General features: G+C 36.5%; 1 protein-coding gene across 11 annotated transcripts in view; it reads left to right on the plus strand.

Annotated features, from left to right (window-relative positions):
* The window catches only part of VPS13B (vacuolar protein sorting 13 homolog B), a 427964-nt gene that overhangs the window by 300256 nt on the left and 101993 nt on the right, over positions 1-25715 (plus strand). For all 11 annotated transcript variants that reach the window (XM_038130163.1, XM_038130155.1, XM_038130158.1 and 8 more), the window contains 2 exons: positions 10109-10811; positions 19888-20025. In XM_038130163.1, the coding sequence (XP_037986091.1) occupies positions 10109-10811; positions 19888-20025 (841 nt within the window). The remainder of the gene's footprint in view (positions 1-10108; positions 10812-19887; positions 20026-25715) is intronic.

A 25715-nucleotide genomic window follows, 5' to 3' on the forward strand; every position in this document is an offset into this window, starting at 1 on the left:
AGTACATCCTTAGGGTCTGATAAGTATGATACAATCTGATACTGTTGGCATTCCCATTTAGATAAAGGAGGTCCTTGTCACACTGACTTAGATTGAGGAGTGTTTCTCATCAGTATGTAGAGGTTAAAGAGCAGGACAATATTTCCATTTTTACAGCTAGTTTCCGTCTGATTGAGTTACTGGTTGCTCTATCAAATGGTGAAATCATAGATTATGATTGTGATTAAAGATTGCTATGAGTCATGCATGTGATGCTAATAACATGTACTGAATCAAATTCAGATTTGCAGCTATTTCTAATTTCTCTGAACTTACCTCTGCAGCTAATTGGCTGCCAGTACCTTTTTAGAGAGAAGACATTTTAAAGTTCTCAGTTGTTTACACATAGTATGCGGCTTTGGTGGTTTTGCTGTGCTTAATGGGTTTGCTTAATAATCTTGCATATTAGCACTTTTTTTCCTCAGTACGTGCTCCCAGGCAGTATTTCCAGCTCTTCATTTCACTGAGACTGTACCTTCCGCCCAGATTACCTGTGACTCATTGTATGAATCAAGACTGGAAGCTTCATTCTTGACTCATCCTAAGTAAAGGTTTCCACTAACTTTAACTTTCTCCATCAAAACAGTGGAGGAATAATGACTTACTAAAGTAAAGTATCCTCAGAAATTAGCAGTGAAAATTATTTCAGACTATTGGAGAGCTATTAGAATTAGAGAATCCCTGAAACTGAAAATCTATTAAACTTTACTGAGTAGAGATCCTGTCTACAAGTTTTGTAAAACTGATATTTGTCTGAAGACCAGTGATTTAAGACATTCTTTTAGAAAGCTGGCTGGGCATTTTGTTCTTCACAGAACTACAGTGATAATTAGTTTTGTGCGTTTGCATTAGTTCACCTGTTTTCTTGCAGTAGCTTGTGTGTCTTTTTTGCTTTTCTGCTGGGATAGGCTATCTGGTCTCTACGGATCATCCTTTTTGGCTGATACTTTGCCTTCCAAAACAGGAACAGAGGAGGAGAGATTCAGAATCACAAATAAATTATCTGCCAATTTTTTTTTTTTCAGTGGGAGATGGGCACATAACTGTTCTACATTCTCTTGATAAAGTTCATTATAAAGGCAGTAGTGTCTTCTCCACACAAGATAAGTGTTCATTACACATTGAACACCTTGAAGTTTTACCCATTGTATTTCTATTAAGTCATTGTTGTACAGTGTAGTTTCTGAGTGGACTGGTCTTGGTTGAGTGGTTTATTGGGTCATTTCCCAGGTATGTCTGTGAGCAAGCTCACCACAGCAAATTAATTTATGGCCAGTTAAAAAATTATACTTAGAATAATGCTTAGAAAAGTATTTTAATAACACTCAGCAGCAAAGAAAAAAAACCAAACAAAAAACAAAACCAAAAAAGCAGCTGTTGTTAGTGAACCAAAAGGAACTTCATGGCCCAACAACCCCATTTTTATGGAAAAACAGTATAAGTAAACAATATTTAGTAATATGTAAAGTCTTTTTACATCTTTATTTTAGTACATCGTAGTAATACATATAGTAGCATTTAAAGATCAGAAGTGTTTTTCTTTAAGAATAAACTTTGTCAGCTTTTTGTATCTGGGCCTGCTGATGGAATTCAATGTTGTTACCATCCCACAATTTGAATGGCTCCGATGGCATCGTAGAACTGCAGATAAAAGCTTTGAGAATGTCAGACTGCTGCAGGATGTGTTTCACAGTAGTTCTCCCCTGATTTTCCAGTGAGGTATAAAGTTCACTCCCAGCACCATTTGAGCACTGGGTGCTTTGGAGCAGCCTCTCAGCACTGAGACTGATGGGGCTGGAGAACTCCAGGCCTGGGCAGTCAGAGAAGGCTGGAGATGCAGCTCTGTGTGTCACCCACCCTGAAGGCAGCTTGCAGAGGTCCTCTTTTGGATCTTTCATTCCTGCTCCAATGCCATCTTTTCTTTTATTTAATTGTTTTAAACAAATTCAGTGGGCACAATTTAGGATGGAATTTTGAGGCTTAAGTTAATCCAAGAGAAGCTGCTGTGGTCTGTCCTTTTCCTTCATTGCTTTGTATTGAACAATGAACCAGTGAAAGAAATAGTACAGGCCAAAAAAAGCAAAAGGTTTTTTGGTTGGTTTGTTGTTGTTTTTTCTTCCTGGGATTATTTTTTTTGGATGCTTCGAGACCCTGAACTGGCTGTTTTACTGTCATATAAGACACACATGAGGAGACACAAATTCAGTCTGGCATGGACTTGTACACCAAGGCTGAGACAAACAACTTGTTAAAAATGGGGATATTTTGTCGTGGCCTTGTTACCAAAAAAAACATGTTCTGGAATTACTAATTTTGTAGGTTTTAGTTCACATGCCATTTCATGTGCTTTACTTCCCCAGGTAATCTTTAAAATATTCTCAACAAATTGAAACATGGTTTAGTCAAACATCAGTTTAGGTACAAGTGGATATAGGTGAGATCTAGTAACCTAGGGGAAAAAGAAGGCAGTAAGGTACAGATAGATAATTTTCCAGACATCTAGCAGCTTTAAAACCTGAGGCACTCAAGATCCCAGCACATGTTTCAGTGAGCAGTGTGTGCCAGCAGTTGAATATTTCTCACTGGAGACTCCTGCAGTGTGGATTTTTCTGTTCGTAGCATGTAGTCTGACTCAGTCTGACTTATATTACTGGAAATAATGTAGAATGAAGTTTGTTTAGTTAGGCAGCATCTGTACATGAAATCTTTTAATCTGTTGGGTATTTAGTTATTTCAATTGCCTTTAAAATGCTCAAAAGGGATAAAGTATCTAATATACAGTAAGAAAAAGATTGTACCATTTGATTCTGGGAATAGTTGTTTAACTGTACAGTTACTCATTTAAGAGACTGAAGATAGAGTCTGTATTATGAAAGTCAAGTACCAAATTACTTTACCACATTACAATAATGACTTTTTATTGTTCATACATTCATTCATCCTCTCTTAGAAAAATATGCCTACATTTTTCTTTTGAGGCTTTGTTGAATTCCAGTTTGAATTATTGCCAGATAATTGGAATTTTCCTTCTGCATCTTTTGATTTATTTTACAGAATGGTAAATATCATTCAATGGGAGAATATTTAAGTTTACTCCAATGGGAGTAAATAACTTTGTTAAATTTCTCATGTTCGGAATTATATTTCTCATATTTCCATATTTAATATAAATAAATTATTTAAACTGCATGGAAATGTGACCAAAAACTGAGACTGGTAAAATTAGTCTGACACCAAAATCTTGATACTGGAGTGTTTGAGAATGTCATAGAATTGTAGAATCAATAAGGTAGGAAAAGACCTCCAAGGTCAGGGTCATTGAATCCAACAATCCAACTTTCGACCAAGCACCACCATGGCAACTAAACCATAGTGCTGAGTGCCACATCCCGTTGTTTGTTGAACACCTTGATGGATGGTGGCTCCACCAATTACCTAGGCAGTCCATTCCAATACTTAAGCACAGTTTCAGTGAAGAAATTCTTCCTAATGTCCTAACTGAACCTCCTCTGGCACAGCTTGAGACTTTTCTTACACTTTCAGTATTAGCTTCGGAGAAGAGGCCAGCCCTGATGTTGGTGCAATCCCTTTAGACAATTGTAGAAGACTAAACAAACCCACCTCCTTCAGTCACTCCCTGTAGAACTTACTCTCTAGACCCTTCACCAGCTCAGTTGTCCTTCTCTGGATGCACTCCAGCACGTCAATGTCTTCTTGCACAAGTCCAGTTAGATGACATCAACAGTCATCTCTAGGCAGGTCACCTGCTCATAGAAAGAGATCAGCTTGGTCAGGCAGGATCTGCCTTTCCTAAACCTCTGCTTGGCTGGGCCTGATCCCGTGGTTGTCCTGTATGTGCTCAAAGTCAGGGTGAAGTTTCAGCTATTGCTTTTGAAAATATCCAGATGAAGCATGCAAGAAGACTCTCATGGGAAAATGCCATTTCTTGGCTTTAAACGGAGAAAAAAACCTAAAACAAGGCTCCCCCCACAAAAAACCCACACAAAACAAAAACAAAAACCAAAACAAACAAAAATAAACCAAAAATTTAAAAAAGAAAACACATAAAAAAGTGTGCAAAACTGAGCAAACCCTCACCATGTCTAAAATAAATGTGTGTTTTAAGCCATTATTTTTTGTATAAAAGCAAAGATATGAACTTAAATTTTGAATTTAAATATGAAAAAAAACACCAAAAAGCTAATGCTTTTAGTAAAAATAGTAATGAAAAAAGGCTGTGAAGAAAAAACACTCTGCCAAATTTCGGACTGGTCTTTTTAAATTGAAAGCCTTTATTTGGAAAGAAAAAAACATGGAACACAAGTTTCTTACTGGCCTTCACAGGGTAGCAAAATAAACATATTGTTTGTATTAAGATGAAAAAAAATAATTTTGTTGGCATTAGAAAGGATTTAGCACTTGGATATCCCTGTTACAATTGGAACATTTAACACAGCTTTGATTTATGAATATTTGCATCAGTGTTTAACAGAATGTAGCCTCTGACTTTACTTTTGATGAGCTGGGAAAACATTGCACAAAGAAGCTGAGTTTGTATTGCTCCTTGCCATCACAACTTGCATGCAATTCCTGCAGTATTGTGAAAACTGCAGTTCCCATCTGAAGTAATTCTGTAGGTCTAGAAGCTCATATACACAATTACACTTCAAATTGGCATCATTTGTTTTGCAACAGATTCTGTTTGAAAAGAAAACTCCTTAGAGGAAAAAAACCCATTTGACTTTTATGAAATAAACTACTTCAGGCATCTCTGCTATTTTTGTTGCCTCATTTTGGCTTGATTTAATAGTTCCCTTTTGGAGGACAGCTTTAGGTTCATGTTATAAAGGACTCTTTCTGCAGTTGGATTGATACAAATAGAAGCAGTGTGTCTAGATTTAATAAGAGGACTGAAGTTTTAATTTGGAGCTTTATTAGACAGGAGGACAAAATTTAATAGTCAAATATGTTTGTATGTTTGTCTTTCATTATATTTCCGTGTGAAATTAATATGTCAATTTGCAAAATAATTTTGATAATGGTCAGAATTAAATTTGGTCATATAACTCATGTGCAAAACATAATAAAATTGTTTTAGTTGGAATATTCAGTAGAACAATGTGGCAAAAAAAGGTCTATTAGATAACAATAATACATTAACTAAATTTCTAAACTGTTGGAAACTTCTCAATGCAGAAGATGAACTACTTAGTACCAACAAGAAATTATCCAGTGTTACCTCATGGAAAACAAAAAAAAGAGTATATTCCTTTTTGGTAACTTACTTTGTCCACTAGGCAAGATTTTTATTTCCATGTAAATATTAATACTCTTTAGAATAAGGCCTAAAACTAGGTCACATACAACAGTGATGGAGCAGATGTGATTGGCACTTTGATTTTGTGGTTTCACACTTGTGAGTCTTTCCATAACTTATGTAATGTGAAGCATGAGCTCATGATTGGCTGAAGGGTTTTGATCAGAGTTAAGAAATGACTGGAAATTTTACTTCAATAGTGTAATTATATGACCATAATTAATATGAGAAGCTGGAAAAATTATTCAGATGTAGATGCTTTTTCTCTAGAGCGGCTGCACTTCCAAAGATTATATTGCTTACAGTTATTCTATTAATTAAAGAATTATTCTGTGACATACCAGAAAAAGAACATTAAAATGTTTATAGTTAAATTTGCACATGCTTACATTGTTATTGTTGAAAATTCTTGAGAGATTAAGAAATATAATCTGCCAGTTGTTGTAAAACACTTCTCTTTGATTTGGTAAATATGTTAGTTATTGGTATAAAGTATTAGGTTTTGTGTTTACCTTGATGATTTTCTTCCTGCTCTTTATGCAGTAAACTTTGAAGACATCACTACCATCTAAGTATTGTAATCAGAAATGGAAAATAAGTAAGATTTACCTGGTTAAAATTGCAGTGACGTTAGATGGGACTAGTTGTCAATGTTGAAAAGCAAATCTATTTATTGATCCTTGATTTTATAATGTATTTATCTGTGTGTGTTCTACAGGACATGCCATTTCCATGCCCTTTCTCTTGATAGATATATGTGCCATGTGCCCTAGTGAACTCAAGAGGTTAAGCTAGTCAAGTTACCTATCTCAACACATGAAAAGGAAGAATTAACCACAGTTCCCCAGCTACCAGTGTAGCTTTCAACACCTTTTCTATGGTGTGTAGTATTGATGGGATATAGAACTGTGAAAGGACAAGAAAATGCACTGAAGTGATCTAAGAAGTAAACTATCATCTTGATGTGTTTTTTCTAGCAATTGAAAACCTTTCCATATTGCAACTTATTCTGACAGTGAAACTGTGGTATACCTCTGATTGAAGTACCATCTGGTTATGCTCAAGGCTTTAAAGCTATTATCTCAGCTTAAAATTTCAGCGTCCTATACTTTTTTCTTCACCAAACTATCCATTTTTAAACCACAAATATTTTTCCAGTCCTTTCAGATTTTATCTAAAAGTATATTTTAACAGTATTTAAATAGTTCTTAAACAATAACAATTTATCTTGATAGATGACATGCTGTGTTTTTTCATTTTATTTTAATTAGCTATTGTGGAACCAAATTCCCTTTTGTTTTATTCCTTTGAATACAGTTTAATTATAGTTATCATGCCAAATATCTTAAAGGTTATTTTACCAATACAGTTTCATTTAACATAAGCCATGTGGAATCAATAGTCCTGTTTCCTAAAGTGAATGCTTGGAAAATCTTACATTCATATGTTAAGAGTACACATCCTTTCCTCATTAGCTGGAAAGTACAGGGATTTTGGCACAGGTTCTGTGTGGAAGCATTGTGCAGCTTTTATATGGATTTTGTTTTTAGCCTTTGATGACACTGTTTAGAATAGGAAGTATCTAATAAGTAAAGCATTTTGTCTAATGTGCTGCCAGTGTGTTTAATATATGCCTGGAGGTCTGAAACATTATCTTCTCCACTATAGTAATATGCATTTAATTCTCTGAAAGCAGAAGGTCGAACTTTTAAAAGGGACTCAAAGTACATTTTCAACTAAAATAATTTAAAACACATGGGATAGGGGACCAGAGTAATGTACCGTTGGTTTTTATGGTTTAATCATGATCATGTTAATGCACACCAGTAGCTAATTAAAGAAAACTTTTATTGTTCATTTTAAATGGGTTATGTAAAGAGTAAGAGAATTGATATTATACAGCCCAATGATAAATGTTACCATTATGTTTGCTAACAGCAAGATGATATTGCTGTTCTTGACATCTTTAAAGTGTTGGCCCATTTATTCCATAACAGAGCAAAGAATCTTTTTAGAGTTGTTATACTGAGACTTGTTCCCTCTCATCTTCTTATCCCATTAGAGGAATACCTAAATGCTTCCCAGGTTTATTACTAGGCATATCTTCTGGTTAACTTTGAAACATTGTTGGAAGGCTTGATGCTCTACTGAGCTGAAATTGATGCAAGAAGTTCCAGTGGTACTTCTGCACATTTGTTTTGTACCCAGTTGTGTTATGTACAGCTGTCTTGCAAATCATTATTCACGTGTTTCAACCTTTATAATATATGTGGTAAGACCATACATAAGTCAAAGTTTCATTGTGAAACCGGGTGGCATGGAAAACCATAATAGGATATGGTGTCTTTCACCTTTTGTGGACTGGTTCATATTCCATACTGCTTAATACTGAGCAGAAATTGCCTTCTGAGTGCTGCTCAGTGACCTGCGTGAATTGATTTGGGGTCTCACTAAAGATTTTGTAGTTGAATGTCCACATAACAGGAAACTCAGCAGTTGGGACCAATTAGCACTCTTGCAGCAGTCTGCACAGAGAACCTATAGTCTGACTGGGGATGGAGGCAGAGCTTCTTTCTTACCTTCCTAAAGGTGCTTTGTATAGACCAGAATATTTAATAAATACTTAATGATAAAAAGAGGCAGAGGAAAAGAACTAGGCTTCAACTCAAATCTGTTTAGGTGTGAGAAGAGAGGATCCATTCAGAAACCAAAAGCACTGCGATTTCTTCCTCCACTTTATCATATACATGTCATGCTTTTCTCCCTGGAAGGTTGTCACTTAGTGGATGACACTGTATTTTCATTTCCTCTGACCAAGTCATGCATAACCTAAATGTCAGGTAGCTGAAGAAATTTCTTCTGCATAGAGGAAGAAAAGAGAATATATCATGTAGTAACCATAAGAGTGTCATTCACCACTGAATCATGCTTTCTGAAAACATTTTTCATTAGACTTAACTGATGTCTGTGTAGCAATTAAAAATTGCTGGGTTTAGCAGCATATGCCCTCAACTTAATTACAGGCAGCATTTCCATGAAATGATACGGCAGGATTCTTTCGCAGCTCCATCCTTTCTTTCTGCCTGCCCTCAGTACATGAGCAATGAAACCATCTGTACCAATTTTGGAAGTGCCATCAGTGCAGGATATGGGTGAAGCACTCTATAGTTTGCCAGGCAGAGGGGCTGAGGTGTAAATAGCCTAACTTTGCTAGGATATCAGGAGGAATGAGGATTTCTTGGCTCACAATGTAGTGATTCATTAAAATGGTCTCTAGTTATTTTTACAGAGGCAGCATTAAAAGTGATATCACATTTACAAGTCAGTGATACGAGTCTGCCACAGAAAACAGAGAAAACAGCCGCAAAGAATTTTATTGGTTATTTGAAAAATATGTACATGAGTGAATCTGAAAAGATTGTAACCAGAGCTGGCAAAAACCTTTTCAAAGAAAATCTCAGCAGTTAATGGTTCTGTTTTAGAATTTCCTCTGTAATACTTTTTCTAGTATTTCATTCCTTTAAAGAAAAGGAGAGGGGATTGCTCCCTTTGTTCCATAAAGCACAATATTAAGGAAGGTTTAAAAAGCCTGCTTTTCTTTACCTCCCTCATAACCCAATTTCTGCAGTACATGTAGAATCTAAAACATTACTGCATAAAGACCACAGAGATTTGAAGAAATTGAGAAATTCACTGCCCTTCATTCCTGTCGTTAAGTTGCTGACAAATTATTTACTTTTAGTTCATTATTCTCTTTTGAAGAGGAATTTAAGGTACTCTTTGCCCTAGTTCGTATTTCACTTTTTGAAGATTCATTTGGGTGGACAAGATAAGAAGAAATTACTGAAATAGGTCCTGCAATGAAGAAATTAAACCATTGAGTCAATGTGCAGCATCAGCCAAAAAAAGCTAACAAAATACTGAATATCTGAGTGGAGATGGAGAACAAAACAGAAGAAGCATTTCATTTTTGTAGAGAACTCTAGTGGTTCCACTTCTTGGGTGCTTTGTAGAGTACTCAAGAAGGCCATAGTGAAGTTATAGAAGGAGAGAAGGGAGGCTAAAAAGATTGAAGGTGCTGGAGCACCTTTGTGAGGAGAGACTAAAAAGGCTGGGATTTCCATGTCTGAAGAGGAAAAGGCTGAGGGGGCTGTGATGATAGTTTACAAAGTCATAACAACATGACTCTTAAGAAAAATACTTTTCTACAATATGTTTTTCAATACATTTCTGATTATAATTTCCGTTTAGTCTTTTTATGATTGTATTGGATTATTATTATGTTCTATTTCATCTAATTACAGTACAAAATTTTAGTGACAAAGGGGACTTTTTGAGTATCAGTGCTTAAAATTGGAAAACAATTCCAACTAGGCTTTCATTTACAATACATTATTTAATAGATATTTGGGTTTATATTAATCTATAAATTTCTTAAACATTCTTTAGAGTTTTTTAAATGAAGAGTTTAATTTTTAAATCTTTCCAAGCCTAGAAATCCTTACTGCTTGGGGTTTTTTTTTCACTTTTACTTTTTTTTGGCTCTTCAGCTATTGTGAGTCATCATTTCATTGGAACAGACACCTGCTGTGTTTTCGTGAGTGATTACTGTGTTAAAGTTAACTTGGCAGATTTTTTTTTTTGTAATTCTGTCTTTTGACATCATGTTTATGTAGTGATTTTTTGCTGTGACTGAAGTGGAAATAGCTGGAATATGGATATCAGAAGTTAATATAACATTTTCCGTTGCAGGTTTCCAAGCAAGAACAGAAGAAGATGGATGTGGCTGATGGAGGAACAGTTGAAACTTCTTCCCGTTACAGTGGAGCTCAGGACAGTGGAATTGGCAGCGACAGTGTTAAGATCAGGATCATTCAGATCGAGCAGCACAGTGGCACCAGCCAGCACCGCATTGCCCGTCCTTCCCGCCAGTCTTCCATCGTGAAGAATCTCAACTTCATTCCCTTCGACGTTTTTGTTACAGCAAGCCGAATCTCACTGATGACGTACTCATGCACTGCCTCACCTAAATCAAAATCAGTGCAAGATCAGAAAGACGGTGAGAAGATAAGTAAAAGCTCCTTGAACCTTCCAGAAGCCGTCTCAGGCAGCAGCCATGATACCAAGAAGCCCAGTCAGCCATGCATCTCTTCTGTCACGGCAGACGATCTTTTGAACAGTAACCCTCCCCCGTCTGCTGGCAGAAAACCAGCTCTTCTGTCCCTGGAAAGCCTGCACGCTTCCACGAGGTCATCTGCTCGACAAGCCCTGGGCATAACGATTGTGCGGCAGCCTGGGCGCCGGGGAGCAGGGGACATAGAGCTGCAGCCATTTCTCTACCTGGTTGTATCACAGCCCTCTGTGCTCCTCAGCTGCCACCACAGAAAGCAAAAAGTAGAAATCTCAGTGTTCGACGCTGGCCTTAAAGGAGTCACCTCAGACTACAAATGTACAGGTAAGAGCATTTAACATCCAGTCCTGGTTAGAACCATGAAAATGATTGCATGTCTCAAAAGTTACAGAGGGTGGTGGAAAACAGCTTAAAGAACTTCAGGACGTCTTTAAATATCAGTCGCTAAATATACATACTTTTAGAATTACACCTCACAGCTGAATCAAGTTAAGTGTGTAAAATGTTTGAAATTAATTAAGATCTAACCTTTTAGCAACCAGTTCTTCCTGTTTCTTAGTATTGCTTTCTCATTACCAGATTGTGACAGGGATTGTTGCATTGCTGTCACTTCTCAAAGTTTTCTAAGCAAGTAAAGGTTGTAGGCCAAGGTAATTTCATAAAGAGTATTTTTTATGACTGAATGTCACAATATTTTCCTATACCAGCCTACCAATAAAATGTAAGGATAAACACTGTAGAATCACCTGGTGTTTTGGACATAAGCTGTAAAAAAAATTAGGTGATCTTTCAAACAGCATCAAGTGATGTCATGTATTTTTTCATTCTATTGAGCAATAGGGTTTTGCAGCAAATTCCATCTCTCGAAAAAGGCATTTTTTTTTTAATTCCATATGCAGAGTTTATAATGAGAGATGTCAAAATAGCTCTTCAGTAGAAAATATTGGGAAATGCTCTTTTTCTGCCTTATCTGTACTGCTGAAGAGAGAAATCCAATGATTGCAATTCATTTGTCTAGCAGTCAGTATAGGGTACACTGATTTCATGAGATATATCATTTTGGAGTGCTACCCTAAAAAATGTAAATGAGTATGCAGAGTTCCAAGTGAACATACAGCCAGAATGATACGGGGTTTCAAATTGTTTTCTGAATGAGAGCTGTAGGTATTGCTAGTTTTTTCTTGATGGTATTCCCAGCAGAGGAGTTGTGAAAAGTAGTACACTTTTCTGTGCAGCTTTACCGAATCTGTGCTGAATAAGATTGTATCTTTTGAAAATTAGGATTAAAATAATGTGCTTATGCAAAAGACTAAAAATGCAATCTGTTCTCAGAAATCTGAATTGCAGTGGAATTTTTAAGAGGGATTAAACAGTGATAAAGATTAGGCAGTGGAAGAAAAGATACTTAAAACAGGGAGATTTGTTGTCTGCTACATTTTATTAATCCTTCTGGTTTTGTCTTTCTCTGCTGTTCTTCTTCTGTCCTGCCTTGAATGAAACACATTTGTGTCATGATTTTGATTTACTCCAGATTCTCATGTGTATTTCTTACATACTATGTAAAATGTCATTGCAGCAATTAATGTGAAGCAAATTCACAAAGTGAAGCTTGAAGGAAACTTGGAGTAGGTCTAAGATCACATCTTCATTAATTTAGTGCTTTGGAAAGATGCAATAGGACTTCTTCATTTCTCATGTCTGAGGCATTCAAGCGTGTCCTTGGTACAAGCTGCCACCACCAATGAACTGGGCAAAGTTCTGTCCATTCTGCTTCTACAATTGACTCCTGAAGTCTTTCACCATCTTCATGTCTATGGCAGCAATTCTACAAAGGACAAGCTGTAATAAAGTCTTCTTATAAATTGAAAGTGCGTCAGAGAGCACAGAAGCATGGCAGTAATTCTAAATAATAAAGATAGTAGGAACATGCAGCCTGAGAGCTCCTCAGTCACCATAGATTGCTCATTGGGAGACTAAAGATGGGCCTTACCTTTTTCTTTGGCTTTATGTTTCCATGCCAGGCAAACGTAAAGAAGTGTGGAGGTAGGACTCATACATTATGTGAAGGCAGCAGTCCTGGTCTCATCCTGCTGCCTTTGTGGGCAGTAAATAAGTACCTTCCTTGTGTACACAGAATCCTGTGCTTGCTGCCAAAGCAGTAGCGCTCTTCTCAAGAGTTTGAGAGGTGGTTGCTAAAAATACCATCCTAAATGTATTAATAAGTTAATAAAATTGAGGCGCACTTCCAGTTACACACTAATTCACTCAGCAAAGGAGGTAGTATAAAGTTTATATTGCCTCTTGTTTAGGAAGACTGCTGTGCTGGTAATCACATAATTTAGGATGAAAGTTGTCATGCCTCTATAGGAACGTGTTAGTTTTGGAAATTTCAGTTTTTCATTTCTAACATGTATTAGAGGGAAAATAGCCATGAACTGTATGTGTTATATATATGTGTGTTATATATATGTATGTGTGTACATATTACACACACTCTATATATTGCATATCATATAATACAGAATAAGGAGCTTTTTGTGGCATTTTTTGTCCTGCTGTGGTTGATTTCATTGATCACACCAACTTTTCTTGACATTGTGACTATTTGCTGACAGTTTTGTCTGAAAGAGATGTATCATCCAAATGAGGAACAATATAAAGTTTATTTGAAAGAACCAAATTAATTTGTCTCCTTCTGTACTATACACATGCACTATATTCCTGTATTTCTCTGTATATCAAGGACTGGAGAATGGGAAAAAGGCACCAATGATATTTAAATTGCAGTGAATGTTGTTAAACCATAGTTAGCCTCTCTTGAAGACTACTCTTGGGTGTATACATATGCATGGAACTAACTCTATTATCTAGTATAGAATAGGGAAGAGAACCTAAGATACATTTCAAATCTGTATTTTAACTGGAGGGAATATATTCCCCCTTGAAAACAAAACAAAAAAAAAAAAAAAACAACCAACCAAATCACAGACCTAATGAAAATATTGTGTGCTTCCGATCCTGTTATGGAGATAGGCAACAGCACAGCAGCAGCTCAAAACTTCAGGCCTATAACATTGCAAATTTTGATCACAGCCTAAGAATTGAGACTTGTCTGAGCAAAAGTAAAATTACATTGTTATAAAGTTTTTTGGTAAAACTGTGAGGGTGTTTTCACATTGCTTAAACTAATATGGTTAAACTTACATAGTTAAGCCATATATGAAATATTTATGTTACATTGAAAACATGCAAATAAAATCTCCACCATTTAAAATCATTCTATGTATTCTATGCATTCTACAGCATATACACTACATAAGAGTATTTTAGGAATGTTTTAAAAATTGTTTCTATCAATTTTGGTGTGAAATTCTGAAGAATAGAATACTGTTCATTCAACAGCCAGAGATTTAGGTCTTGTGAAATATTGTGCCATTTCTTACAGCTTTTATAAAAGAAAAAAATCACAGTTCTAAAACAAGCCTCAAATTTTTGCAAAGCAGAGAAATTAGGAAGGTCTTATTTTTTGGTTGACATAAGTTCCACAAAAAAACTTCAGGATAAAGAAAATCTGGTGATAGTCTGGATCTAGTTGTGGTTTTCATCCCTCACCTCCCAGTAGTGTATTTCTAAGAAATATGTTGTCTACCTGGAAGTCAAAAAATATTTTCTAGACTTTAGAAATGCTTCTAATATGTAATTTGATGACATTCTGTTTTATGAAGCTTTGTATGAAAGAGAATAATAGTTAGTCCTGGGCTGGTGACAGAATTAAGGGTTACTGCTTCATGATGGTTTACTGCTTTAAACATTATGTAGAAATGAAGATTTTATACTGTTATGAAGCCATATGTATTTTATTTGGGACAAGGGTTTTGTTATTAGTTTTGAATAGAGCATAAAATTCACAATCTTGCACATTAAACTATCACTCCCTTTGTGAGACAGAGCATTGTACAGTGGCTGAAACACCAAATTTTATCCAAATAACTTGGCTCTTCCAACACTAACTGTGTTATTTATTTCTAGCTTAATTTCTGAAGCATGAAAGAAATAAGAACTTAAAAAATTAAATAGGAGGAAATAGGCTATTTAAAAGTTCAGCATTCTTAGCTTATTAATTATCAGTCAGTAGCAGCACATTTCCATCAGACCAGTCTCTGGATGTGGAAGCATTTGCATGCCTGGGAGCTAAAGACCCAATGGTTGTGCTTCCTCAGTCTTCTCTACAACCATTTCCACTGGAAAGTCAATTTGTAGAAGGAGGAGACTTACTAGGTTGCTGAAATGTTAACTCAGTTTTATTCTGGTTGTGCTTAACTGCTTCATTTGCGGTTTGTAATTGTGCGGCTTGATCGCAGTTATGCTATTGCAAGGTACAGGAACTTAAAATCAAAGTAAATAAATTAATGGAATTAATTTTAACTCCTTAGTTAATGGCACTAAAAAAACTAGTTTTTGAGTTTACTTGTGAGAATCTGTAAAAATAGACTGAAAGATCCTGTAAAATGACTCTTTTCGATGAAATGCTCGTCCTATATTTAACAAAAAGGCATCTGCTAACTGTTAGTTTTTTGCTAGCAGAGTTTTGGCCATTTTTACTTAAATAAAAGTGGGTGCAATTGTTTTTAATGTAATCTCATAAACTGCTTTTATAAATATTTTTTTAAAAATTTTTATTTGCTTTGTTTCAGGTAATGTAATCCAGATACAAAATTGCCTCATTTCCTGACCACTGTGCTCTGGGCATTCTTGAAAAATCTTTTTTCTATTTGTTTGTTTGTTTACTTTCAAAGAGGAGGTTGTGGTGCTTGGTTGTTTCAAGGGAGAGAAATTTCTCAGTAAATATCTGTTATGCATGAAATTTCTTCAACTTCCGCCAACCACTCGTTTGCAAAAAAAACAGTCATTGTGAGGCCATCCAGAATTATTCTTGATTTTTATTTTATTTTATTTTATTTGACACCCACGCCTTTGATGCAGGGGGTCCATGAAGAGCAGATGCAGTAGCTAAGACCACATGTAACCTCTGATCTAATGGGAAGCCTTTTCCAGACTTTTGCATGAAAAGCAGCAGAGGCTGGCTCTGGCGGGCAGCCTGATCCACTGCCTCTCTGTCAGCCTGTGCTTCCGACATGGCACAGAGAGGATTTAAGGCTGTTTCCTAGCGTGGCATTGAGGCAGTTCTGCTGGAGTGTCACCTGTTTCCCTCTGGGTATATTTATTGTCCAGTACATCTGCAGTCGTGGATGAGGGGGGAGCAGTGCAGCCCCCACCCATAAAGCCAAATTGGCCTGGGAATGTGCATTCCTCAGGTTACTGTAAGTGCTCATTTTTGGGCTTCCTGACACAGCACTTGGGAGTACGCTAGCAGAAATGTTTTTCCACTTGTGTTCTTTAAATTCCAGTGGAAACCGTTTTGAAAACAAGACCAAACGTTCCACTTCAGAGTTTCAAATGCAGAGATGATTGCAGCATCATACTGGCTTTTAAAATTGACTGCAGACCAGAATATGATTCATCCATTGAAATAAAAGCACGATGCAGGGCTGGGTTGGGCTGGGTAGCGTTCCACGCCGCCGTCCCGCACACGCGCTCGGTGGCCCTGTCCCCTCCCCGGGGCTCATGGGGCCCTGGTCCCCATTAAAGCCTCCCAGACAGCCCCTGTGCTCCCTTAGCCGGCCTGGCTGTCAGCTATGAAGAGGAACAAAGACACATTTTGGAGAATTAAAATCTTGAAGATGCAAAAATCTATCCTGCCTTCCTGGTTTCCTTTCCCCTTACTCCCTGTTCTCTTCAGAAGTTTGGGGTTTGCTGTCTGCAGTTAACAGAAGAGCAAGGGGATAGCAGTGAAATCAAAAGCTTGCAAATTCAAATCACGTTTAGGAAGATATTGCATGAAGTGAAGTTTGGAGCTGAGGTCTGGATCTCAGCAAGTGTAAAAGTGGCTTTGGATGTTTGGGTGAATTCAAAAATCGTTAGACTTTTTTTTTAGTTTTTATTTTAGAGGGGAGGAGGAAGGTAAATGTGGATCTGTTGAAGGTTTCACCTTCTCAGTCTTACAGATTTTAAATTACTGTCTTGTAATTTAACAAGTTTTGTTGATTTGTGATAGTTGTCTCACCATTTTTCTTTTGCTGCCACAGACAAATTTTTCACATGGTGTAAAGGATAAAATTTCTGGCCATCTTCACTGCCCCTCGCTTCTCAATCCTTTCTTTTCTCCATCTTGGCTTGTTGTGGAGTAATTCTAGCCTCTCCTTTTACTTATATATGCATCCCCTGGGTTTCCTCCAGCATTTTCTTTATACAAATAACTGCAAATTTAAGTGTTGATTTTTGGGAGAATCACAGAAAATGGAAATGGAAATGACCTATTATAATACATTATTCAGAACCAGTTCCCTGCTGATGCATAATTGTTCCCAATTGTATATTTTATAGTGTTCTGTCAAGTGTATTTTTAAACATTCTGAATGCCTCCATCATTTTCTTGAGACACAAGAGTCCTTTTTCTAATAGCTCTTCTCATCACAAATTCCTCACTTTTCATTCTAAAATTCTTTTTTTTTTCATTCAGTTGCTTCTCTGTTTCCTGTGCTTTTGGCATAGGGATTGATTTACTGATATTGCTTCATTCCTTTCCTGATGCTTGATGTTATGAAAATGCATGTGCTGTTTTCTACCTTACAAGATATTTTAATAGAGATACACATCTTTTGCTTGTTTGACCCTTCAGATATATATTTGTCTTAACCTTCATACATTTTATTTGGAACTCCCCTCAAGTTTTTGATATACACAAGCATAGTCAATTTTGAAACCTCTGGATTTTAGCTTTCATATCATTACATAAAAACTTAAAACTGGACTATTTGGCTGGACAGCCAAGTCTGTTACCCAAGTTCCAAATTACCTGTGTGCCATGGGCTTGGAAGCACTCAAGCTGCCTCTTTGCATAGCCCTTTGATATTATTACCTCTGATGCAAAATTGTCAGTGCAGTACTCCTGCTTCCAGAATCAGCTCAGTTTAACTTGAATCTAAAAAGATGCTTGAACTCAGTAAGACCAGTGCTGGGTTAAAAGTAACAAATTTTGTTGGACTTGTGCATTGAGGTTTCTTGATGTTGTGTTCCTAATATGTAAATTTTGGAGTCTTTATTATTCACATATCCCAGTCCTGCAGTGCCCCAGGTGATGGAGAGATGACAGTGCTGCACTCCTTGGAGACATGACAGAGCAAAAAGATCTCCTGAGAGTCCCGTGGTTGCTTTATTTTTTGGTTCTGTGCTTAAGTGCTGCAGTTCCCAGTAGCCTGAGGGCAGTTTGTATAGTTAATGAAATATGTCATGGAGGGATTTTCTGCTGTGTAAGTTCTTTTCATCAGAGATGTTTTCTGCTTGAAAGAGCTACAACTTTGAAATAATAATTAGGTATTTAATAAGGTAAACTCATCTTGGGATAATAAAACTACCCGTAAGTGTATTTTACAAAAGAAGTGTTCAGCTAAATGTAGTGGATTTTCTGAAAAGCTGGTAGAAGATATAGGTTGCTATATACAGTATATGATGATATCTTCCAGAAATGAGACAAAATAGTGGCATATTGCAGTGTTTTGTGCCATATTGGTATACCTAAATGTTTATATTAATACTTACAGAGGAACACTAATTTAGAGATTAATTTCATCAATTCAGTGATGTTCATAGAGCAATATTCAGTCATTTTTACAATGTTTTACACTTTATATTCTGGAAAATGTTAAAATGTTAGCTGTTTATGATGTCTACCAGCACAAGATAAGATATAATTTTATAGATCCAACTCAGAGATCCTTGATCAGAACAGCTACAAATCTGTGTTTTGGAAAAAATGTGTACCTTCGTGGTAAAGAGGATGATGATGATGATGAGTAACAGTAGTAGTAGTAGTAGTATTTTCAGAATGCTAGAAAAATGCCAGATGCAACAAGATCTTTCCTAAAACAGTTACTATAGAAAAGGGAGTGTGCCACACCACTCTGGTTATTGTAATTAAAAGAAAAGGGTTAAGAATCATAAAAATGTAGAGATTCTCATGGAAAATATACAGATGTGTTGTATGCAGTGACAGCTCTTAAATAACTGTTGAGAGCTGACTTTATAAATGTGTAGCAGAAATAGAGGGAAGAAAAGGCTGTAATGTATATGCCATACAGTACAAATACTGCTGTAAAGTCATTGCCTGAAAATTGATCAAATAAAAACAAAAGAATGTGCTAACTTTTGATCTTTTCCATATAGATCTAAAGTCATGATCAATTGGTTTCAGTAGGTTCTTTGAAATCACATAAGGGTTCATATGTGCCAAGTTTTATATGAATCACATGATAAGGTCAAGAAACACAAATTCCGAAGCTGGCTTTATATACCCAGTCCACATATGACTGTGATACCACAATACCATATGGTAACTATAACAGTGAGTATGTAAATCCTGTTCCTGAAAGGAATTAATTCAGTAAAACTCAAAGCAATTGTAGCAGTTTTTAATTGACTGAAAAGGAGAGAATAACTTCAAGAAAATCTCCTTAAGTTGAGAATGAAACAGACATTCAGTGATTTAACACAGCAGACTTGATAAGAAACAATGACTGATTATTTATAATTTAAGACCGTAATGCCAGAAGTGAGAATTCTCATAATGAAGGTCATGAGTCCCTAAAGGTTAAAAAGCCTTTTTACCCAACTGTTTTTTCTATGTGTGATACGTGGAAAATGAAGACTAGAATAGCCCTTGGATGGATTTAATTTTAATGTACTTCTGTAGTGTTACAGACTGATCAAAGGAACACCATTCAAGGTGGTACTCAAGAATAGCTACTGGTTAGCTATTGAGTGAAGCTGCAAAGGAATGGTACAACTGAACTGTTGTCATGCTCTGTTCCTGAGCTCTCATGGCATTCTGGGTTTTTTTGCTTTTATAATTTACCTTTCCATTATTATTTTCTCTACTGAGCAATGACAGTACAATCTAGTAGCAGTTTTTGAGCACAGATTCTCTTGTAAGGAGTCCTTAGGTGTCATTACTTAATCATTAATTAAAGCTGAAATTGCGTGCTATTTACAGTTGTCTTGTTTTATTGATGTATTTTACTCATATTTTACTTGGTATTTTTGCATGTTTTCTAAATTTTTTGTAATTTGGTCTTCATCCTCTTACCCATGAGTGCATGCATTAGTCCACGCATGCATCTGTCTGTAAGTGCAAATGCTGTGTAAGCCAGTTATATTAGGTATAATATTTACCCTATTACATTTAAAATTCTTTCATTTTGTCTAGTCAATTTTATATGTAGCATTTTGTAATATATCATATTCCTGGAATAGAATTAATGAGTATAATGATTATCATCTGTAGATCCTGGGAAGACTCTACCAGAAGCTCTGGATTATTGCAAGACTTGGTTGCAGACAGTAGCAGGAGAGGTAGATGCTAAAAGTGGTATTCCACCTCCTCTTATCACTGTGCAAATTAAAGATTTCCTTAATGGCCCAGGTAAGTGCTGCACTTTAATCTTTCTTTTCTAATGTAATCTGTAGATATGCACACGTGGACCCAGGATGGTGCCCTGAGCAACCTGATCTAGTGGAAGGTGTCCTTTCCCATGGCAGGGGAGTTTGAAGGAGATCAGCATTGAGGTCCCTTTCTACCCTAATTATTCTATGACTCAGTGATATCAGATAATCATAAATGTATTGTATTCCTTGCTCACAAATGTGAAATTTTCCTCTGGCAATTACCCTGAATGAAAGTGAAAACTGGGGAATGGGCAGTCCTGGACCAGTACTTGGTTTAGGGTTTAATTATTAATTTTCTTCCCACAGTAAGTTTAGAAAGGTTGAATTTGTTGAATTTCCAGCAGAATGAAGCCTACCTGCCTCTAGTCCTAGAAAATGGAAATGTTATTGCATTTGTGTTTAGAAAAGATGACTTTTATAATGTTTCTGAAGATTTTTCTAAGCCATCTTCTCTTGGGTTCTTTGAAATCTGGATAACTGGCTCTGGAAATTCCAATCACCCTAAGTGCTGATATTGTAAAATTTAAAAATTAGTGATATTGTGTTTCTTTAATTAATGTAAGTGGTGTACTGTAGAGGTTTGTTAGAATTTGTATAACATAATGTGACTTGCAATTCCACTCCTAGAGCATCAGAAATTCTTGCCAATTGCATTCTCTATTTTGTGAAGTATGATTTATAGCTACATTACAGTGAAGAATAATTGAGGTTATAGTGAAAGTTAGAAAATACATCATAACTATTTTTTCATATGCATGTTTGTTATGGTTTGTTGTATTATTTAACCTATTTTTTTATCCTGAATATCCTTACTTCACACAGTCCAGCTGTTATCAGCCATTTAGTAAGGAGCTCTTGAGTACAGGATTTTCCTGTTTATCCAGTTACCTCTTCACACAGTCTTACAGCATCTAATTCTGGATCTGCAGCAGAATTTCCTTTGCATGCCTTACAGCTGTAGCATGGGAGCACTACAGAAATACTAATTTACCTGCACAACACTCACATGGGTGATGGAATACTATGCCCTTGCCATTCCACAGAAGACAACTGAGGCACAGGGACATTATTAAGGTCATCATTTTATTAAGGTTATCAATTCAAAACACACAATTTAGTTTTCCAAAGTACTTGAAAATACTGAAAAAGTACTTGAAAAGAATTTGATGTTGGAAATACAGCTCATATTGTCTTTTGGTTAAGCAGAAATCACTTCTGAATATCAAAGCCCAAGCCATCAAACTGTGTAACCAGTGAATGAGACACAAATTTTACCCCGACTATAAATACTGTAGCTTGAAAAAATGTTTTTTGCACACAGGCAGAGGTTTTAAGGAAGCAATAAAGTATGTGAACAACCTCATCATTGCCCCTTTTTTTTGTTTGTTTTCCAGCTATCTAAAGACATAATTTCAGGGAATACTTTGGTTATATTGATGCATATTTGGGTACATTAATAGACCTTTGAATCTTCAGGCCGACTACATGTTCTGCTACCATTTGAGAAAAAAAATGGTTTCATTCTAATCAGGAACAGCACAGAAGGAGTTAAGATACCTTCTGTCAGGGACCTTTTGATCACTGCTGCCAGAATGGTTTTCTCTTATCCTTCTGCTACCAATTCTTATATGTCCTCTGTCCCCACGTTTGTCACATTTCCTTATTCCCAGACCCTTCATTTGTGCATTCCACTTCTCAAGGTTCTCACTGTAGTTTCCTGGCAGCCTTTACATTCAATGATTACACACCTGAGGGTGTTTCTCCTGATGCTGTCCTGTCAGTAGGACAGATTCCTAGCAAAACTAGCAAACATGGAAGTTGGCACCAGCTTGCAAAGTATATATTTACAAATAGTGTAAGTGTTCACCCCAATTTCACCAGTTCATTTGTATCTTGCATTAGTGTTAAATCTCTCCACTCCATAGTGTTTTGCTGAATAAGAAACTGGAAAACCATAAATTAATGCATCATAATCTTCAATCTATTTATTCTTGCAAAGCATTTAAAACTTCAGAGATTTCTTCCAGGATCTACTCTTAGCCAAAAGGCTTTTTTTCATCATCTTTTTGCTGCTAATTGGAACTATCATTACACATGACTCAACGGTAATTTCTCTGAATTTTAATGAAGTGTTTGCCAGTGTAGTATAACAAAACAGCTCCGCCATCCCTTGCAGATTTTTCTAACCTCAGCTGTTACCACTATGAGATCCTCTTCAAATAAACTAACCTTTACCAAGAAGCCTTCCTTGGGGGATGGAAGTTTCATTGGATGAGTAATGGAAGGCTCATTCTGCATGCGATTGCGTCAGAACAGCACATGCAGAGAGTTACAAGAGCCTGACAGCTCCTCAGCAGGCTACTGGAAAATGAGTTACTAACTGCCCTGTGGGACAAGAAGTCCCCTAACCACAGCTTCTTCCAGGGTGAGGTAGCTTGGCCATCAGCAGGCCTGGAGAAAGTGTTACACCATCAGATCCTAGCTCAGCTGGCAGTTGTTCTTTGAGGACAAGAACCTCAGCAAAACTCCCAAGAGTTCTCGCAAAATCAACAAACAGTATGTGTGATAGGAGACAGCTTAGCTAATAAATTAAATAAATAAAGGCACCAATGGGAGACAGCTTAGCTAATAAATTGAATAAATAAAGGCACCAATGGGAGACAGCTTAGCTAATAAATTGAATTTTATTAGCTTAGCTAATAAATAAAGGCACCGCTAGAGTAATGTTGCAGGCCTTGAGGGCTGTTCTTTTTTAGTGAATATCTGGCAAAGAATGCTGCTGCTAGGTGACCTATTTTCTAATGACATAGTGTGTGTTTCATGGTCATTTATGTATATATGGTTTATATCTGTAGTAAGTGAATTGCTGAAATGCATTGAATATACTGGTAGGTGCTGCCTGTTGGTTATGATGATCAACTCTTCAGAAAAGTCAGCATGTTTTTGAAAGCTGTGCCTATGCAGACAAAAATATGTAGCAGTTGGGATAACTATACAGTTTTCTGTGTTGATTTCAAGTGTTCAGTGGTTTAATTGTAATGCCATTTTTTTTTCAAGATACATTGTTGGTGTGCTGAGGTTAAATTTCAAGTATAAGACTCAAACATGCCTACACTTTATAATGCAAGATACTATTGAGCAGTTAACAGAAAAAAATCTGCAAGTGGTTCCCAATGTTTGCTGTGTTAGATAAAACCAGTACTCCTTGCAAATAGTTTGTCAGCTGAAGTAGATAAGTAGATGGTGTTCCACAGAAAAATCGTATGGCTTCGCCACACAGGAAACCAGGTTGTCAGTCTATATTAGCTCGGAGATCAAAAAACTACAGCAAGTAGCTAAACTTGGAAACCACTAATTAAATGAGAATAACAGGATACATTAATGCACTTCTTGCCACATGAGTTGATTATTTTGTACGTTTTTGGCAACTAAAGAAAAACTATATTTCTTCCAGATTTAAGGTAATAGGATCCTAGGAGAAATAAGCATTCATCATCAGGCCTGTGGGAACCGACCTCAACTTTAACCCCACAATGTATTAAAGGACTATTCGTTCTTTTTTTACAGAAACTAATTATGTAAATTTTTTTAAATTCCATTTACATCGCTTTACGTGACCCTCTGTCTTTTATATTCAGTCTGTTACTGAATTGTACATCCAATTTTTGTCTAATACAATAAAGTAACTTTTTATTGCTTCAGCATTAGATATAATTCATTATGTGAGGAACTAATATGATCATCTTGTTTAATAGGTTTTTAAAAATTATCGTCTTTACCTTTTAGTCCTCCTAGGTTTTTTTTTAATCACCTTTCTTACCTATAAAAGCTGTCTTTGATGTAGTCTTTCTGGCTGCAAATGATACAAGAACATATTTATGAAGTACAGCTTCATAAAAATTGCCTTCAAATACTTACACATGCAAATTATGAATGCTTTATAGTGAAGTCCTCTTCCCGCAGTAATTTCTTGGGAAGGCACTGGGTTAGATGTGAAGTAATGGAGGTCCTTGATAATTCACCTTTAAAAATAATTTCTGCAGAAGACAATATCCAAATTACCTAGCAAATGTTGTGTCCCACTGAAATATAAAGTGAGAAATGGGGAGCTGGTGGGTTTCTCCTTCATGCCAGTCCTTCCACAAGTGATCTGGGGACCACAAGGGGCACAGCAGGGGATCTTGGCTTAGGTATAAAAAACAATAATCAGAACTGCACCATGGCACTCTCTCCAGTCTTTTTTCCCCACTGTTTGCAGAGGCAACAATTGTATCCATTACCAAGGTCAGTGGTTTGGAGAAACCTGGAAAATAGCAGCTACCAGAAACCCTCTAGAATAATATCTCCAGCAGGTGATAGATTAGTTGGAACAAATTGGAACCATTGCACTTTAGCAATCCTGGTTTCTTTCAAGCTGTTTTAAAAATGTCGTCATTTTAATACACAATATCAGCCCTGCGGAACAGTCCACAGCAGGTTAATTTGAATCATATGATGTATCACTGCCCTCAGCTGACATGAGCTCCGTTCCATGTGTGAAGCCATAATAAATCCATTCCCAACCGAGGCAAATTCCCTGTGAGAAGGTGAACTAATCCAGGCCTCACACTGGCATGTTAGCCCTCCGTAATTGAAAGCAGGGCCACCTGTTCCCAGCACAGTTAGCCTATAGAGAGAAAATTAGCATTAGATCAGATACTTAATATATTGAAAAATCATTCATACTACTTGCAAGTTCAGCTGTGGGCTGCTTAGCATGACATCATATATAAACCTAGGAATGTGCCCACTTGATCCCAGTTTAACAGTTTTGTTAACCATGGTGTTTGTTAACTTTGAAAGGAGAATTTTTTGATTTAATGAGAGCTGACACGTGAGAAGGGGAACTAGCCAGGGTGCAGACTTTTCTAATTAACTCTGGGTCATTTGCAAAACTTTTGAGCTTTCTAGTGGGGCTTTTTTTTTCCCTTTGCTCTTTTACAAACAAGTTTTTAAAGCACTGACACTGTAGCCATGAAAATATATTTATTTGATTAAGAGGGCAAAGAGAAATATTCCAAACAGGTGTACCAGCCTGTAGGTATTGCTTTGGACTTGACACATCTATTGTCTGTAATATCAGTGTAATAATGAGGAAAATCATCAAAGTAGCTTTCTAAAAACAGTGTCTACAACACTTATTTTAAATTTTGTTTCTTATGTGCCTAAGTACAGAAAATGAAAACTGCACACTGGAGCCACATGGATAAGTTGAAAAATATTTTCTTATAATATTTTCAGTGTATTGGAATTCTTTTAACACTTATTTCAAACATTTGCTCCATTTTCTGAAACATTCTTTTTTTTTTTCTTCCCGTGTGCATCTTAATATAGATGTATTATTCAGCAGCTAAGCAGAAAGTAGAGGGTTAGTATTTATGAGTTCTTTTCTTTTCCACAAACGTGCACCATGACCTGGAACAATTTATTTCGTCTCACTGTATTGTGCTTCATCTTCCCTGACTCTCTGTTGAGACAGTCAGTGTTTGCCTTAGCCTGGGTTTTCCTTTCATGATAGTGCCTCCTGATGCCCCCATTATAATTTTTGGCTTCACCACCCAGCCCTTGGCACACTTCTGTATTGTACTGAGCTGAATTTGGTAGCTGCACAGTTGCTTAATTTCAGTC

Source organism: Motacilla alba, chromosome 2 (assembly GCF_015832195.1).
Source record: "Motacilla alba alba isolate MOTALB_02 chromosome 2, Motacilla_alba_V1.0_pri, whole genome shotgun sequence".
Lineage (NCBI taxonomy): Eukaryota > Metazoa > Chordata > Aves > Passeriformes > Motacillidae > Motacilla > Motacilla alba.